Raw genomic sequence first — 13,895 nt, 5'->3', positions numbered from 1 at the left:
ATCCTAGAGTAGGCAACCAGCATATGCCTATTTCTTAAAAGTTCTGTTCACAACTACAGAGAGGGAAAGAGAAAATAATAGTCTTACTCTGCTCTCCCTTCTCCATGCCCCAGCCAGACTGCTTCCAGCTACTATGGAGACACGCCATGAAACAAACCTGCCCTTTGAGCGAATCTGAGGGGTGTGGCTATTGTTATTAACCGCTCAGAATTCCTGAGCTCAGAGTAACCAAAGTTATGCAGTCATGCTTGTCTGATAGGGCACTCCACACCCAAGCGAGCTGCCTGCAGCTTTTACAATTATGAGGACAAGCCATGGTTCCGACCTAAACCCAATTTTAAAGCGCTTCTTAACAGCTGGCAAAATTCAGCGGCTACACACCAAAAGGTGGAATCAGAAGTTCTAGACAGGTTGTTGCATCAAAGGGCTGCATCAAACTAAGTTCTACTCAGAGTAAAGCCAGGGAAACGAATGGACCTCAGTTACTCACCCCCTTCAATTTAAACAAGTTTACTCTGAGTGCGACTAACACTGGCTGCAACCCAAAAGATTAAGGTTTTAGCATTATGTTGAAAACTTCCCGCAAACTCACCTTGCAATCACACAATTAGGTGAACTTGCCAAAAAGTATCTAGAGGGGAAACTTCGCACCAGACATAATTCTAGGGCAGGGGTAGGCAAACTAAAGCCCGTGGGCTGGATGCGGCCCAATCGCCTTCTCAATCCGGCCCGCGGACGGTCTGGGAATCAGTGTGTTTTTACATGAATCGAATATGTCCTTTTATTTAAAATGCATCTCTGGATTATTTGTGGGGCCTGCCTGGTGTTTTTACATGAGTAGAATGCGTGCTTTTATTTAAAATGCATCTCTGGGTTATTTGTGGGGCATAGGAATTCATTCATTATTATTTTTTCAAAATATAGTCCGGCCCACCACATGGTCTGAGGGACAGGGGACCGGCCCATGGCTGAAAAAGGTTGCTGACCCCTGTTCTAGGGCCCAGGTTATGTAAGAATTGGTATGGACTGATATTTAAAGGGCATGGAACACAACTGCACCTTTGATATGGAAAAAGAGTATGATTGACAGGGCAAAGGAGGAAGCAACTTGGCCCTTCGGGTCTATGGCGGGCCCAATTGGCCTGCCACACAGCTAGCTGCCAACCTGTTACAGGAGGGCTACAAACACGCCTCCCCATTTTGAAACCAAGCAACAGAATCACATTTTAGAACTATCACAGCACACTGTAGTGATTTGAAGCCTTTGCCTACGAACCAAGATTGACGTGTAAAACTAGTGGTAACATGCCCAAAACTGTGCAGCACCCAAGCTTTGTGGCGAACGCAGGAGAATCCTGTGTCAGCTTCTGTTCCCAATAGCCCAGGCAGTCTTCAAAAGAGGACGGCCGCCCAATAAAAGCTCAGGAATCCAAATAAAGCTTGCAGATCGAGCCTCAGCCAGAGTTGAGGCCAAGGTCACGGCAGAGAAGTGGGTCGCTTGAGAATCTTGGGACATGCTAGCAAGACATGTTTAGCAAAGAAGAAAACATGTGCCGAGCACATGGCATACACAGAGTCAGGATGCTTCCCACCTCAACTGATGCCAACAGGACTTGGGAACAAAATTAGCGCCTAGCAGAACCAGGGCAACTTGGGTTCTTCAGTTCTTACACGGTGCATTTAATTGCAATACCTGCTCAGCCTTGCAAACTTCCTAGCAGTTTTACTGCTCCACCGCCAGGTCTATTCAGAACCAATAGGACAATAGATAGAGCAATGGTCTGTCTCAGTATAAGGGGGCATTCCAAGTCACCACATGCTGAAAGGCCACTGTTTTAAAGGGCCTTTCTACAGGGAAGTGAAAAACTGTACAGTACTGACTTGATGGCTCCAGCCTCACCCAAGGCAAAGCTTTGCAAAATTAGAATGCTTTTTATTTATGTCAAATTTGGTAGTTTTCCCATAGTCTTTTTATTAGTACAGGCCAGACTCAATCAGTATAGAAGCACTGTTTATTTCGTGAAGGGAACATCCAAGTCAGTTTCTCATCTGAAGGAGGCGCCCCTCCCGACAGTAAGGCTTTATGTTACTACCGGCTTTGATAATAACCTCAAGAGGCTAAGCAAAAACTTTAATAACTTTAATTAGGCAAACAGGAACGTACAACCAAGCTAATGCAATCAGAACTAACTTGTACTCACATTTCTCTGCAAGAAATTGAGTGCAAGGGGCCACGAACATAGCCTAGTGTTTTATATTTGAGATTCAGTTTGTGATTACAATTAGCTTAACAGTCTGTAAGATGGAAGCACATTTCTTGGCTTTGAAGCGGCTTCCGCCACCCTGGCACCCTCCAGATGTTTTGCACTACAACTCCCAACCACCCCAGCAAAGACAGCCATGCTAGCTGGAGCTCATGCTGGCTGGACTCAAGGCACCTGGCTGCTGAAGGCTATCCTATTGGGATCGTCACCACAGGATGAGGCCCTTACAATTATTTGATTCCACCCCTTTGCAATTTTACTATCAGAACTTTTAGAAGCCCGAGAGATTACAGGCAAACAGTGAAAGCAGATCTACGCTCATACACACTTTATATATTTGCATTATTGGCGCAGAGGGATTTTGATCGGAGTTCTCTCGTGATTTACGAATTGTGATAACCTGAGTATCAAGGATTATTATGAGAAAGTTCAGCGAGAATAGTTTATGCAAGTGATATTAGTGTATACCACTTGCTTGCCGTGAACTTTTCTATTATGGGGTTATCATCATTAATTTATTTATTGTCTTCTACTACACAATAGTTTAAATGTGAAGCACAATAAAAACAGCAAAAAAAGTGTTTTAAAAACATAAAACATAGCCAAAACAAAACAAAACACTCATATTAAAGGTTCATTTACTCAGCTGGAAAATCCTGTTTGAACAAATGAGTCTTCAGTTGTTTCCAGGAGTGTACAAAACAGGGAGGCAGCCACGCAAAACTACGGCTCCAAATTACTGTGGAACAGGCCTCAGAACTTTGGGTTTTGGAGGATAAAATTTCCCGCAGAGTGCAGGGATATACTGGGTATATAAGGGATAAGGGGTTGCATATAATGTATTTGTTGATGAGTGGGGAAAGATCATGGAAAAGCTACTTCTGATTGCTATACTGTACTCCCAAACAAGGCTTCTGGTGTATAAGTTAAACACAAAACAGACCTATTTGCTTCACGGAATCAACAAAGCTATAACCACCTGCTTTGTTGGGTTATTGAGAGGATAAACAAGGCCACAGCAAAATGAACCACTTCAAGGCTAAAGGTGAGGGCTATAATTTGAATTGCTCCCTTTACATCAACATACATACTGCAAAAGGAAAGCCAGGCTGTTGTTGCATTACAAAACACGACTTTCTAGACCTTTCTGACTGCAAGTGGCTAGTTTTCCACTTGCAGGGAGTGTTGCATTTTACACAAGATGGAGCATCCAAAACACACAAACACCCCCTTGCAATTTGTGGAGGTAAGTCCTTGTCTACCTTAACGTTTCCCAAATACTAGCACGGATGTAAATGAGGGAAACTCCTATTCCCAGTCACTAGGGTCATCTGTTCCCAGCAACGATTCCACTGAAAAAGTTGTGCCAGATACATTCAGAACCAAGGAAACGGGAGTTTCGCCATTTGCAGCGCAGATGGGCACCTCCACACATATACAGCAACATTAACTGCATACCCTACGTGTTTCCCATATTTTTAGACTGCCAAGAAAAGGTCTGCGTGAGTCAATATCCCTTTGTGTCAGCACATGTGGCTCCCATCTGTGGCCAAGCCCGCTCCAGCAAGGCCTACCAAGAGGCAGCCTGTTGCAGCCTTTGAACCGAAGCCGTAAATTGAGGGGCCAGAATTCCTCCGCTCGCATTCTTGGCCTGTGGCCCGAAGCCGTAATTGCTGTTCCCATGGCAAAGATCCTGGCTTCCCTACAAAACCAGGTCTATCCAGCCAGGCGGAGCTAATTGCTCTCAAGCGCGGCTCGCAAAGGAGGGGACAATGAAAGGCGTTACGGAGCCTGTGGCATTTGTATAGTGGGACACAGGCAGTTCAGTCATCGTGGCAAAGGGGGAGGGGTTTGGAAAACGTCAGGGTCCCCCCCCCAAGGCTCGGTGGTCTGCCATGAGATTCTTTCCTGGATTCAGAGCAAGCCAGCGATTAAAATAATTATTTCTATTCCCTATGTTAGGTACCAGCCGATGACTGAACAGCCACAGGCTCATTACTCAGCGATGGGCCAGAACTGAGAAAATGGAGGCACCAGCAGCCTTCAGTGTTTGATCACCTAGGATTTTAACAGGCCTGCACAGCTCCCATCCTATGATCTATCACCTTTCAAAAGTCAACAGCGCTTCCTGGTTCCCATCTCCTTTCCAAGTTGTGATTACAGCAGGCTGAACATTCACCCCCCCCCCCCGCCTTCAGAAGTGATTTTAACCAGCTTTCGTAAACCAGAGGTCTTGCGGGGCAGAATTTTCCTTAGATTTCAAACTTAAAAGACAGGAGCCTGTTGCAAACTAGGTGTCACTGCTCTCAATTAAGTAAGGAACACATCTTTACACTCCTGCCAGTAGCTAAGTCTTGTATTTTCACTACATCCCTTTCAGGCAGCACATCCTATCCTTTACTTTCCTTGAGGTTTGCTGTCTCAGCTTTTATGCTGCCGCCACTGCTGTTCCAACCACTGCCATTTTCTGTAGATAAAAGCTTTACTTCAAGGCTGGGTCGAAACTAGCAGGATAAAAGGCCAGGCGTTATTGTGCTCCCAGGGTATTGGTGGTTTAATCGCAAACCAACTTTACAATACAGGCTTGGGGTGTGCGCCAAGGCAGCTGGAGCTGTCCCTAAAATTAGGGACTCGTTCTTTCTCAGGGAGAAATACGTCCAGATCTCTCACCAGACTTCTTTAATAGCAATTTTGTTTTATATTTTCAATAACCAAGCTATCTACGAATTGTCAAGGACATCCTGCATACAACAGAACATTCAAGGACCACTCTAAATGGGCAAAGTGGATGCATGACTTGTGATTAGGAGGAAATTGGCAAGGATTGCTGACTTTTAACACTAGCAACAAAACACCCCTGCTCTCATACAGCTGAAATTAAGGAAGCTGAGTGTGTGTGTGTTAACCAGAAGTGGATTTTTCTGTAGAAAGACTGAGTACCATTATGTTATGCTGTTCTGAACAAATTCCTGTGCTCAGAATTTTTTATTTCTGAGTGGATGTCTTTTGAACTTTTTGATGGATCTTGGGGTTCTAGCAAAAACACAAGTTGCTCAACATAAGCCTTAAGTCTGCCTACACCACAACCCTGCACACGCTGAAATGTGTGCCTGAAAACACACCAGACATTTCCCTACCGTTGAGTGTTCCAGTTCCTACACAACAGACATGTAGAAACGACTATATAAGCCTCGTACCAGGTAACACAAGTCACAAAACACCAATTCTTTTTAAAGTAGCTTGTTACTGTAAGAATGCGGTGGTTTACAGGACAACATACATTTGCTGAAGCAATGAAAGAAAGGAAAAAGGCCTACCTTTGTACCAACTGTTATATCTTGGACAATGCTGTAAGAGAAGGACAAAACATAAAATATTAGATTGGTTTTCAAATACAGGAGGTATAAAAACAACAACAACTATGCAACTCTTGGCAAGAAACTCTGTATGCTTAAAATAGTGATGAGGAACCAAGCGCCAAAGGTATTCAGAAATTTACGAGACAGCGAACTGTATTTCTTCCAACAGCAAAGAGCATGGATAACAAGGTAAGCGCTTGCTATTTCTAAGAATACAACACAACTTCCAAGTCAAAAGGGCAGATGTGTTACATGCAGTCACATCTCAGTCTGTAAGTCATAGTGGCAATTCACCCCCAAAAAGAGAATTGCTAGCTTACGTTAATTACTGTGAAGAAAACAAGAACTGTTTCAAATTGTACTCTTAACCTTCCACCCAGCTCTGTCCGGCTTAGAGAACCAAGGTTTTTTTGCATTTAATGATGCATAAGTTGCTCTTTAAGGGACATTGAGATCTTATCCCTTTCTGCAGACACCCTTATTATAAATACATGTCTAGAATCAGGTCCTCTAATCTCACTGAGTCCATCTTTTTCCACTGTATCAAAGGGGAAAAACTACTCAACTCAAGAAACTTCCCAGCCCTGACTATAGAGCCTGGGCTCCCTAAGCAATGGGGTCCGTACTTGTTCCAACAGATTATTTCTGTTCCCTCACCCCTTCTCCCCAGCCCAGCATATCAAGACTGCAGTGCTGCTGGTAGCCCTAGTGTTAGTCACAAGGGGAAAGACAGAAGGAAAATGAGAAGGGCCGCACTGCAGGTTGTAAGGTCCCTCAGAGACGCATGATCCCAAAATGAGAGCACATGGTGGCAACCCCAAACTGCTAGGTCTCTCAGAATGGCAATCATGGTTGCAGTTGGTTAAGAGTGTGGTGCTGACAAATCCAAGGTTGTAGATTCGATCCCCATGTGGGGCAGCTGCATATTCAGGTTGCACCAGGTGATCCGCAGGGTCCCTTCCAACTCTATGAGCCTATGAATTTAAATGGGTCTATCCCTTGGTTGTTTTGCTGTTGCGCTAGGCCACAGTCTGGCTCAGGATGCCTGAGAAATCCAGGCTCATGGCCGAGTCCACCCAAACCACAATCTGGAAACCACAGGACAAATCTTGGTTGCAGTTCATGGGTTCATCTGGAGAGTGCTCAACCAGAAGCCTGGGTTCGGACAACACAGTAGCCAAACCATGGCTTAGCTCAACACGGCAGCAAGTGGCTGCTTGCTCAAACCAAGCCATGGTTTGGCTTAGCGTTTAAGTGTGAAGGGGGCCAGACAGACAGCTGTACTGCCATACACCTAGAGTTTTAAGACAAAAGGTTTACTTCACCACTCCCCATGCTCACTTCAATTGATCTCATTTGGCAATTTCAAAGAAACCAGGCCAGGCTGCCTCTGTGTTTAATCCCAGCAAACCACTGGGCTCCCTTGCCCCAACCGCCCACGCATTTCTTCTTCAAAAGCCAACTTTTGACTCCTCACCCCCAGCAGTTCACAGCTGGCGTTAAGTCTGATTCAGGAGTACTACAGGAGTACTACAAGCTAGAAGCAATTGCCATTGCGTACCACTTTTTTTTTTTTAAAAAGAAAAAGCTCAAGTGAGGGAACGCAGGATTTTTACAATCCCACTGGTGTTTAGAATTGCCAGCGGAGACAGATGGGTTTTGTTGAGATCTTGAATGCTTAGTTCAAGTGGACTAATTAAACCCATCTGTGAAATCAGCAGAGAAGCCCAGCCCAGAGATGCTTTTCACTGCTTCGTCATCATGCAAATTGTATAAGAGATTAAAAAAAAATACAGGGTTACTGAAAAGCCATTTTGCTTCTGTTCATCTATAGGAGGAAATTCCCAAGACAGACTAACTCTCAAAAGTTATTCTGAGAGCAATGACTCTTATTTCCTGCTTCTCTGGAGAAGGGCTCATTCAAGGATTATTATTTTTTCACACAGCAAGTTGAGACAATGGTTTTAAACTGATCATAACCGAGCAACTGTTAGGTTCAGGAAAACCTCAGTAATACCTTATGAGAAATTGTTATTAGCTGCTTAGAAACTATTTTATGTAGGTTTTTGTGTGATCTTCGAGGCAAATCAACAGGCTCCAACAGAACATACTGAAGGAGTTATTTCCCGTGGAAGAGTCAAGGCTGGGAGTGGGATGGTGGGAGATACTTACAGGAAACGTAATATATGGACTTTGCCAGCCAAAGGAACTTTGTTATCAGGACCAATTCCTGAGGCTCAGCATTTTAACGGACAGATTTCCTACCAAAGTCCACTTTTTGCCTCCCATCAGGAAACTGTATTTTTTTTTTTTTTTGCAAAACTACATCTATCAGTGGTAGTCAGCTATTCCGGTCTTTATCACTTCTTAAAGACAGAGAACTGCATCAAACAGAATGCAAGTTTTGGGTCATCTGAGGATCTGGATGCCATCACTATGCCGATACTCAGCTCTATTTCCTTTTATTCACCTGGTGCCACAGTGAAGCCGTGGAAATCCTCAATGATTTGCCCAGATAACTTATTAGACCAAATCAAATACATGAGTGTGAGGTTCATTCCTGACAAAGATAAGAGGCTCTGTTGGAGAGCAGACAATCTGATCCAGGCTTGGGAGTACAGATGGTTCTGAATGGTAAAGAAGGGTTGCTGATCGTAGTTTAAGGAACCTATTCCCATTTATCTGAAAATATTCCTTGTTTTTATTGGATATTCCTTCCACATTCACCAAGGACTGTGTGTGTGGAAAAAACATTCACCCCATCAATAGGAAATAGAAGTTGAAATCAACTGATTGACAATTGACGCAGAATTATTATTATTATTATTATTTGCAACATGGCACCAGGGCTGAAATACTTTCGTGCACCCAGTCACACTGGAATTTTAAAGTGGCACTCGGATGCGATGGTTTCTTTCTTCCCGCTCTATACAGGGCTGGCGCCCAAGAAGTTTGATTTCTGGCTCAGAAATATAACTTCCCTTTGTTCAACCTCTGAACCAAAACGTAATGACAGAACAGATTCGGTGGACGGGAACTGCCAGGGACAATATACTGACTAGTTTATTGTGGTTCTCAAGGTCACCTTTAAAAGGTGACTCAAAAGAAAAGCAGAAGTCCCAGGCATACATTGCTCTCCACACCTAGGCAACAAATCCCCACCCAACTACGCCTGCAGGGGAAACTTAGATTCGCATGCAAATTATAGGAGGAAGCATTTTCTAGGTAAATGGAAGGGTGTGGCAGAAATAGGACCTTCCCAGCAAGCCCTTTTCTTGCAATGCAGAGAAAAACAGGTGGGAAGCTTCCTGACACACTCAAAGTGGGAGGAAGCGGGAGGGAACAGCCTGTGGGACATTGAATGGGCACCCACACAACAGAAGGGAAAGCCACATGAAGAATGAACTAGAAAACTAGAATTAAGTAGCAGACAGGGAAGCAATGAAACTGCACAAAAACTTTCATTTGCAGACAAGGTAGGGTTAAAATGGAGTATCCTTTCCCCCCCAAAAGCAAAAGAGTACATAAGGGTGTCTCAGTATGCAAGGAGGAGTAACACACACAGTGGAAATGGAAATGGTATTAACTTATGACTAAGGCAGAGGGTTTTGAACAGTGGTCTGAGTTCCATTTGGGTAGCTTGTGGAAAGGCAGCAACAGAGTCAAATTATCTGTACTCAGCCCTGCACTTAATTTTCCTTGATGCGTGGATGGAGGACTGTGCGTGAGTCAGGTGGCTCAATGGAGATGTCAGTCCCCAACGTGACACCCAGAAATCTCCACGCTGTCGCAACTGGACCCATGTCTGTAGCAAAACATGCCCCGGGAATTTCAAACATGGCCTGTTCCTTAATTATTAGGAGTACAGTGGTACCTCGGTTTTCGAGTGCCTTGGAAGCCGAACGTTTTGGTTTCCGAATGCCAAAAACCCGAAAGTAAATGCTTCAGTTTTCGAATGAGCCTCGGAAGTCGAATGGCTTCTGCTGCGCTTTTTTCAATTTTCTCCATTGACTTTGCCAAACGCCCTTTGCGCCTCCATTGTCAAATGTTTCAGAAGTCGAAAGGTCTTCCGGAACGGATTACGTTCAGCAACCAAGGTACCACTGTATATTACTTCTGTTTGCTAGGCTTCAGGGTTCTAGTTGGGGGGGGGGGGGAGATATCTTGCAAGGTGGCCTGCCCATGTTGCAAAGTACTGCAACCAGTTACTGCAAGGCTATTAGGTGCTTACCACCAAGGCAATGAGAAAAACTATCTACAAAGTTGACCCAAGGTCAATCAATGATCTCCAGGAAAGTATGCTGACAATAGAACTCCTTTGCGAGAGAATGAGTTTAAAGTTCTCATCTATCCTGGCAGTAAGGGAGAAGTGAACAGGGTTTTTAGTACACTTAAGAGACTGAGGAAAGGCTCACAACCAAACACTTCAGGTACTCAGGGAGAAGGCGTTGGAGAAGGGGCAGTTCAGAAGAGAAAATGTGCTTCCAGATAAGGACAGGAAGTGGGGGAGAAGCACAACACAGGCTTCATAAATATAAGTGGTGGGGAGAAGGAGGCAGCTACCCTGACCCATAGAATGGGGTGCTTGAAGCAAGTCGACTGAAGGAAGCAAGCCTGCAAAGCTGTAATTCAGAGAAGAGGGGAGAGTACAGAGAATATGGGAACCATGGGGAGTGAAAGGTATACTCTGTATCAGGCTAATGATAATCCAAACCACTAATTGTTCCTTAAGTACATTAAAGGGTGTCTGAAGAGACAAGCCCCCAAAATTTCCTTCTTTACCCTTTCACATTTTTGCACCCCCTTATTTCTTCTTCCACACCCATCGCCCAGTTCACACAGCTTTATTCCCAGCCGCCATGGCTTCCCGGTTTGGGGAAAGGCCATTGCTCAACAGTAGAGCGTCTGCTTCACATGCAGAAGGTGCCAGGATCAAGCCCAAACATCTCCGTGTAGTTGCTGGAAACATCCCCCGAGGGTCATCCAGCCCAACCCTCTGCAGCGCTCGAATCTGTTGCCCAAGCGCCCACTGCCCTTTGCTAGACTTGTGGCTTCTCCACACCCCCCAACTTCTCTTTTTAACCCACGTGCAAGATTGCACACACGGACTTCCCTTTTTCTTTTAGATCGCTCAAAGGCCTTTCACAACAGTCTCATGTGATTTTGGGTTCATTCATGAGATAGGGCACATATTCTTGCAACAGAAGGCCAAACCCGAGTGCATCAAAGTTCAGCAGGACTTACCCCCTAGTTAAGGGTTCTTGCATCCTTAAGAGGCATAAGCAGACCGTACAAGCGCCCCTATTTTCCGGGGACACTCTCAGTTCCTGATGAAATTAAGGAATGTACCACTGTTCCTTAAAGGTAAAGAGACCCCTAACCATTAGGTCCAGTTCTGACCAACTCTGGGGTTGTGGCGCTCATCTCGCTCTATAGGCCGAGGGAGCCGGCGTTTATCCACGAACAGCTTCCGGGTCATGTGGCCACCAGGACTAAGCCGCTCCTGGCCAACCAGAGCAGCGCACGGAAACACCGTTTACCTTCCCGCCGGAGCGCTACCTATTTATCTACTTGCACTTTGACGTGCTTTTGAACTGCTAGGTTGGCAGGAGCAGGGACCGAGCAACGGGAGCTCACCCCATCATGGGGATTCGAACCACCAACCTTCTGATTGGCAAGTCCTAGGCTCTGTGGTTTAATCCACAGCACCACCCACGTCCTTCTGTTCCTTAGGACATCCCTATTTTCAGGGGAGAAATGTTGGAGGGGATGGAATAGGACGTCCCTATTTTCAGGGGAGAAACGTTGGAGGGGATGGAATAGGACGTCCCTCTTTTCAGGGGAGAAACGTTGGAGGGGATGGAATAGGACGTCCCTCTTTTCAGGGGAGAAACGTTGGAGGGGATGGAATAGGACGTCCCTATTTTCATGGGAGAAATGTTGGAGGGGATGGAATAGGACGTCCCTATTTTCACGGGAGAAATGTTGGAGGGGATGGAATAGGACATCCCTATTTTCATGGGAGAAACGTTGGAGGGGATGGAATAGGACGTCCCTCTTTTCAGGGGAGAAACGTTGGAGGGGATGGAATAGGACGTCCCTCTTTTCAGGGGAGAAACGTTGGAGGGGATGGAATAGGACGTCCCTATTTTCATGGGAGAAATGTTGGAGGGGATGGAATAGGACGTCCCTATTTTCACGGGAGAAATGTTGGAGGGGATGGAATAGGACATCCCTATTTTCATGGGAGAAACGTTGGAGGGGATGGAATAGGACGTCCCTATTTTCAGGGGAGAAACGTTGGAGGGGATGGAATAGGACGTCCCTATTTTCATGGGAGAAACTTTGGAGGGGATGGAATAGGACGTCCCTATTTTCAGGGGAGAAATGTTGGAGGGGACGGAATAGGACGTCCCTATTTTCAGGGGAGAAGCGTTAGAGGGGATGGAATGGGACGTCCCTATTTTCAGGGGAGAAACGTTGGAGGGGATGCACATGGAAACGCCCCCCCCCAAAGTGAGGGGGGCAGAGTAAGAAAGAGGAAGGGGGGAATTAGAAGGAAAGTGAGAGAAAAGTGGGCGTGGCTAAGAGCAGACTTAAGACACTTGGGAACGAAGTTTCACGGGTGGGTTTGAAACACAGACGGACTGAGCATCCACGGAGCGGGTTGTGTGTTTAGGTGGGTGCTGAAGCGCATGCGCCTTCTTCCGACGCTCCTCCGGCCGCCCCCTCCCCCCACTTTATTCGGAGGAGCAGCGAGAAGAACTTTAGAACGTCGGGGCCGCGCGCGCGCGCGAATCGAACGTTGCCGCGGGAGCGCGCTCGCTCCCCCCCCTCTCGCCGCTTCAGAACGTTCACCGATCGGGAGCGTGCGCGCCGTCGCGGGGGCGCGCCGGTTAGAACTTTCGCGCGAGGGGGGGGGAGTGCATATGCGCGCGCATACAGAACTTTCGAAAGAGGAGAGAGGGGAGGCGGTGGCGCGCGTGCGCGTGCCCGCTCCCCTTTCGCCCCCTCCCCCCCCCCCATCCTATATTTCACTTTCTACCTGAGAAAAGGCATTGGCCTCAACTTTTAGGGCTGGGGAAGCGAGGCCTAGTTTTCTCCCCCCTCACGGAACCGGGTTCGAATTCCCCTCAGGCGGACTTTTCCCCCTCACGAGTCCCCTCAGGTAAGCTCCGCGCTCCGCTTTCGCCCCCTCTCCGCCGCCCCTCCCCCCTTCTCTCTCTCTGAGGTAATTTCTCCTCACAAACCGTCCCCGCCCCGCTCCCCTTCCCTTCCGCTCACCCGTCCATGGCACACGAAGGCGACCCGAAAGGGAAGCGGAGCTGGACGCGCTGGAATAGCAGGAGCGGGCTCAACGGCTACGTGTTATATAGACTCACAAAATGGCGGCGCGGGGCGGGACCCGCCCTCGGCTCCTTTTGAGGCGCCGGGGCCCCATTGGCTAGGCGGAGCTGTCACCTTGACGAGGCGGGCGGCGGGGCTCCTCCCGCTCCGTGGCTCCCATTGGGTGCGGCTAGGCGACGGGGGCGGGCTCCGGCTCCGGCGCGCGTTGCGATTGGCGCTATGACGACGTCGCCTCGAGCGTCGGGCGGGAGGCCATTTTGGGGGCGGGCTCGCCTCGCTGCCCGCTCGGTCTTCCAGCGTGGGCGGCCCGTCGGCGGCCATCTTGAGTATGGGCAAAGGATTGCGAGTGCCTGGATGGGTCTTGGAAGCGAACGCGGGCGGCGTCGGAAGCATGGCACGTGAGGCTGTCGCGGCCATTTTGAGAACGGGCATATCGAAGTATATATGTTTCCAGTAATATATTTGTAGCTGGATCCCGAGTTCAGGTGCTGACAGTTCAACAACAAAACAAGCACACGGTCCTGGGGTTAGGTAATTTTAGACCCTGGATTTCATAGTCTCTTTTGAGTCCCCCTAAAAAAAAGGGGTAGGAAAAATTCAGGAAAGGATTCTGTGGTTTGTAGAACTATGGAACTCTCCGCCACAAGGAAGTCGTTCTGGTAAAAGGTTTTAGCAATTTCCAAAGAGGGGTTAGATACCCATAGAAAATATGCTCCATAAAATGTGCTGGGGGTTGCTTTTATTTTGATTATGTATTTGGTGTTTTTATATTGTATCCTGTGAAAACTGCAAGGTATAGGGTGATTAATAATAATAATAAAATTAATAATAATAATAATAGGTTTTCCCAGTAGTGATGTATGGAAGTGAGAGCTGGACCATCAAGAAGGCTGATCTCCAAAGAATTGATGCTTTTGAATTCTGG

The 13,895-nt window shown here is 46.8% G+C and overlaps 1 protein-coding gene across 2 annotated transcripts in view; it reads right to left on the bottom strand.

Annotated features, from left to right (window-relative positions):
* The window catches only part of PTBP1 (polypyrimidine tract binding protein 1), a 39,374-nt gene extending 26,306 nt beyond the window's left edge, over nucleotides 1-13,068 (bottom strand). The window contains exons 1-2 of one of the 2 annotated variants that reach the window (XM_083720478.1): nucleotides 12,908-13,068; nucleotides 5,582-5,612 (exon numbers count right to left, since the gene is read on the bottom strand). In XM_083720478.1, coding sequence (XP_083576604.1) covers nucleotides 5,582-5,612; nucleotides 12,908-12,915 — 39 coding nt within the window. In that variant the 5' untranslated portion in view covers nucleotides 12,916-13,068. The remainder of the gene's footprint in view (nucleotides 1-5,581; nucleotides 5,613-12,907) is intronic. The other variant, XM_083720477.1, reaches the window with a different exon arrangement.
* Between the last annotated feature and the right edge of the window lie 827 nt (nucleotides 13,069-13,895).

Source organism: Podarcis gaigeae (genome assembly GCF_964106915.1).
Source record: "Podarcis gaigeae genome assembly, chromosome: 18".
NCBI lineage: Eukaryota > Metazoa > Chordata > Lepidosauria > Squamata > Lacertidae > Podarcis > Podarcis gaigeae.
The sequence above is the reverse complement of the archived record's forward strand: the minus strand, read 5'-3'. Positions and strand labels throughout refer to the sequence as shown.